Consider the following 5,129-nt stretch of genomic DNA (forward strand, 5'->3'; position numbering starts at 1 on the left):
ATATAATTACAAAAATTTCTGTTTCTATCTATAGGTGGGGTATACCCTGGGCAGGTTGCCAGTCTATTACACAGCTGCCACATAGACAACCTTTTATTCTTATTAAGAGTCACCAATTAGCCTAAATTAGCCTAATTAGCCTGCAGGTGCTTGGACTGTATGGGGAACCTGGAGAAAACCCACACAGACAAAAGGTGAACATGCAAACTAAACACAGAAAGATCCAGGTCACCCAGGGGATTAAAAGCCTAAAACCACCTACTGTGAGGCAACAGTGCTAACCACTGCCACATCGTGCCAACCACAGTTCAATCACTGGAACATAAATATACATACAGCCATAAGATCTTTTCCTCTCTTAACTGTAAAGATAGGATAGAGCATTTAATAATCTCTTTGTGTTCAGGTTCTTTATATAAACAATCTATAGGGAGCTGCTCATGTACCTCATATGATTCAATGTGTTTACTTTTTTAATAAATTCATGTATTCTATCACTCACAACCATGATAGAATACATTGACCTGAATGAACAACATATTCACTGCAACACTAACAACATGCAACAATGACTGGACAGGAAAATGATTTTCAAGCAGCTTTGTTTTATGTTCATAAAAATGTCAACATTATATTTACAGAACAAAACATATTTAGGGTCACAATTAACATTTTGAGGCCTGAATATATCATATCACATCATTCAGTTTTGGCAAATAATAAAGACTTCGGTTCAAAACACTAAAAAATGTTGGCGGCCAACTTGAACTACATAAATAGTTTGTAGCATAAACACCACTGAAACAACGTGACATCAACATCAGCATTTTTCATATATTAATATAATGTAGAAAACTTGCAGTTTTCATGATAAAACGGAACAGAAATATGATACATGTTTTAATCTGTGTCTTATTTTTAATCATGTGAAAACACAGTCTCATCAATGCCTATACACTTCAACCGAAATCAAATGAATATTACTTCTATTGTCAACAAACTGAGGCCTATCCGGTGACACACATGAAGCACAGCAAACGTGTTTTGCCAAAATGTTACCAGCAGCACAGCCAGATATTCCAGATGAAATAAATAGCACAGACAGACAAGTACAATGTAATATGAATTGGGTGGGTAAGAAAGCTGAATTTTTAAGTTTGATGTGTTCCTTACAAAAAGTCCCACTATACAAGTGTGATTTAACCAAAACAAACATCTAGCTCCATTTCATCTGCTGGGCTATACAACTGGTCTCTGACCTGCTTTATTTACACTGGAGAGGACCCAAGAGCCACACATTGATGTCAAATTGAGATTGGGATTCAAAAGCAAAATTGATCAGAAACAAAAACCTCTGGAGACCAAAAAGTTAAAACAATCAAAAGACGACGCTTTTGATCTTCAGCACATCACCTTCCACTGGAGGAAAACTGAAATCTGTAACACTTTAACGGGTAACGACTGATCGGAACAAAGGATAGAAAGAGCCGTCAGATGAAAATGAAACCAGACAGTCAGTACTAAGTGGTCTTGACGAGATCGTAGACGTGGATGTGGACATCATCGTCATATTTGATGTAGTATACCGTAGGTTTGGCTGGAACCTGGTAGATGACCAAGCCTGTCCTCTTCAGACCATTATCTGTGACGTACTCCACCTGTTTACCCACAAGGCTCTCTGGCTCCTCACCAGGCTTCCTGTCTGCTGGCAGCAGGTGTTTGTTTTCTGGATAACAGACAGAGAAACAAAAGGCAGAAACGTTAGAGAAAAGACAAAACAAGAACAATGTAACAGGAACAGTCAAGTTCTTTTTTTAAGCAGCCAGACTTCAGACATTTGCAAACACACCAAGGTTAAAACAATAAATTAACTATAGCTTGAAGCTAAACATTTGCTCCTACCACACATGCTTGTCCTAGTTTTTTTTTATGTGCCCAGAGCTATTTCTTCCATTTCCTTCTAGATAGTATTGTTTCTTTGTGATAAGAATAAACTCTCTTACTACTGACTGCACAAAATGTTCAGTGTTTTGTAAATTTGTTCCTTTTGGCTCCTCCCAATATCTGGAACATGAAAAACTGCAGGTTTTATGCAAAACCTTACCTGACTCTGGCAGGACACGTAAATCTCCATCCTTATAGTCGTCCCACAGCTGGTACATGTACAGAACTGGGTCCTTCTCATAGGTAATGTAATACCAGTGGGTCATTATAGGGGCTCGGGACAGCACCATGCCTCGCCATTCGTTTTTCTCACCATCCTCCTTCTCAAACAGATGCTCCACAGCTCGCCCTACCAGCTCCTCTGCCCCAGGAGGCACCTTAATCTTATTATTCACTGCAGGAAAGACAAGACACTGAATGATGAATCTGTTAACTGGAAAACTTTATAGATCCCAGATGATGCAATATATTGGGACATAAACAATTATAATAATAATGCTGACAAAGCATCACATAATTTTTTCAATACCCCTTAACGATCAGTTGTGCCCACAAAACAAATAATTTTTTTTAAACTATTATAAATATTTATGTATATTTCTCAGTGAAGTCCAGCATCAGTTGGACTCAAGCATACACACTGTCACTGTTATCATTTAAAGTGAGGAGCCATCACATTTGGACATGAGTTTTTGCTATTTTGTTGCCTATTCAATGAAAGTAATAGATTATGATTCAACATGCAGATTACTTAAGATTTTACATTTGAGGCAAAAAAGATTGTGATGTGTTATATGCCTGTGAGCAACAACAGTGGTGTGTTTGAAAATAAACAGATGAAGAAATAGGTAGTTTTTGTTGGCAACAATAGCAACCACACTAGAAATGATTCAGAGAAAAACACCAACTCAAGCGTCAACAGAAAACCCCAAGAAACAGGCCACATACCGCAGTTTAATTTTAAATCGAAGTGTTGGGTAACACACTGCAGAAAAGGCTGAGTGTGATCAAAGTTGTTAACACAAGAAAGAAGCTAAAAACATCTCAATACTTTACTGTTTACGAGATGCACATCCAAGCAAAGCCAAAGTATGACCATGACCATGATTTCAGACAGATGTCATCACACTCACCGACTTTCTCGGACAACACCTGCAGGTTGGATACCCGATTGTCTTTGAACAGCTCAATACCGTAGACGCAATCAAAGCCGTCATATTTGACCATATACAGGGAGCTGTTGACAGTTAATCGCTCCAGAACAGTGCCTTTCCACTTGGTCACATTACCCTTCTCCCTCCAGGTGTGCTGGATCCTGCGGCCTACCAGGTTATCAGGATCTGGGCTCAGGGTCGATGCCGAGCTTTCACTCAGCTCTCCACTGCTACGCTTCCTGTGAACATAGAGGGATCAAGGTTAATATCTGTATTCATATATCATTTGTAGATCTAGATAATAGATTTTGATCTACTCATTTCTGCTGTTATTATTTGACAGAGCACGCCTTTAATATTTGACATAAACTGATACTGCACCTGTACTAAACATCCAGTGAAAACTGTTCTACAGCATTGTTACATATGCACACAAAGGTGTAAGTCTGTCACAACTCTAACTCTGTTGATTAGGACATACTGTAGGTGCTTAAACTGCAAAGTGATACAACTGAACCAGTTTCTGTTATGTGAAAACTTGCACTGGTGCATCTAAACAAGCCATTACCAATTTGTCAATGTTAGGGTAACTTCAAGTTCCTACAAATACATCACTGAGATGTGAGTAGTAAAAAAATCATTGTGATGCTTCATCAAAGTAGAAGAATATTTTTCTTAATACAAAAGGACTAACTTTTTTAATTGTTTAAGATGAACTGAAGTAGCTAAATAAGTATTATATGAAGAAATTAAAGTCCTAAATAAAGGTTAGTAGTTTTGAATGGGATTCATTTATAGAGAGTAGACTATAGTATTTCCTGCTGTGTCACAGGGAAATACAGGGTTATAAAAATAAGATATAGACCAAGGTCAAACCAGTTTAACCAGACTTGCTGTTTGACCCTACCTGCCCCGTTTCTTTGACATGTTTCCATAAATTCACACAACCCTGTGAGACACAAGACAAATCAGTTAGTTAGTGAATAAACCACTTCCACTCATCACTAATCTGGCAGCTTCATTCATGCTCTCAAACGTGTTGTTTACCGGTTAATGTCCATATAACAGCCTCATGTCACCCAGCAGCTCTGCCGCCCTGATGTCAGCCCCGCATTACCGGATGTAAACAACATAACTGCGACAAGCCCCATGCTAATGCTAACTACCGCAGCTCAAAGCTAACACTGGCTACATGTCATGTATTAATACAGCTAACTAACATTATATATGGCTAAAATGTCTAACTTCACTGAGGCTAGCCGGATAAATGTCAGCGTGTCGGCTGTGGTCGGAAATATCCAGCTACAGCATGTATTAATATTGGAAATAGCTAACGTTAATGAATCATCTTAGTCACTGTGTTTTTTTTAATGAGTAACATTTCTGAGAATTTGGCTTCTGCATTTCTGCACATAAGCTAGCTGAACAAAAGGAAATGCATCGCCATGTAAGCGCTGATTTCCCCATGGTTGGAGATACCGGAATAACCATATAAAATAAACACTGACCATTGGAAATTACTTTTTACTTTTAATCTACCCAATACATCCGATCAGTGAGGACCGGCAGAAAAAAGCTGTTTGCCCTACCTGATCAATAATTTCACATGTGTTTGTCTTGGAGAACAGATTCCACCACCTAACGTAGATACACGGAAATGATCCTGATTTATGGACTACAACTACCAAAGAAACTCGCGGTTCTCAACGCACTCTGGGATTTGAAGTCAGTTTTTAATTTTTTCCTATAAAGAGTCTAGACACAAACAACTTCGGACATGTGTGTGACCACGTTTACACATGTCGGCGTCTTCTGTATTTTTGAGAATTTGGTTGTAAGTAGCGCTTTGTTCTCTTTCTGGTGCTGAAGAAGCACCTGCAACTGTGCTGGTCTTAAAACTACATTTCCCAACATTCACCTTCGACACGTACATATTTTTCAGTCAATCATTGACTGCTGAAAAAAAATCCACATTATTTCCCTTAGCCCCATTCTACTCAGTAATAATTACAGCGAGAGACAGGGGTAGTA

The 5,129-nt window shown here is 38.5% G+C and overlaps 1 protein-coding gene across 3 annotated transcripts; it reads right to left on the minus strand.

The window, feature by feature from the left end:
• Positions 1–585: 585 nt before the first annotated feature.
• LOC113134788 (spindlin-W-like) lies at positions 586–4,780 on the minus strand. 3 transcript variants are annotated; one of them, XM_026314307.1, is made up of 5 exons: positions 4,688–4,780; positions 4,006–4,047; positions 3,078–3,337; positions 2,105–2,338; positions 586–1,726 (listed from the first exon to the last, which is right to left on the minus strand). In XM_026314307.1, the coding sequence occupies exons 2-5, from the start codon at positions 4,023–4,025 to the stop codon at positions 1,521–1,523; spliced, it is 720 nt and encodes a 239-aa protein (XP_026170092.1). In that variant the 5' UTR covers positions 4,026–4,047; positions 4,688–4,780; the 3' UTR covers positions 586–1,520. The 3 variants fall into 3 exon arrangements, with proteins under 3 accessions (XP_026170092.1, XP_026170093.1, XP_026170094.1); XM_026314308.2 differs by lacking the exon at positions 4,688–4,780 and adding an exon at positions 4,146–4,655; XM_026314309.1 differs by lacking the exon at positions 4,006–4,047 and having other exon boundaries at positions 4,688–4,762.
• Between the last annotated feature and the right edge of the window lie 349 nt (positions 4,781–5,129).

The sequence above is a fragment of the Mastacembelus armatus genome, chromosome 17 (assembly GCF_900324485.2).
Source record: "Mastacembelus armatus chromosome 17, fMasArm1.2, whole genome shotgun sequence".
Taxonomy (NCBI): Eukaryota; Metazoa; Chordata; class Actinopteri; order Synbranchiformes; family Mastacembelidae; genus Mastacembelus; species Mastacembelus armatus.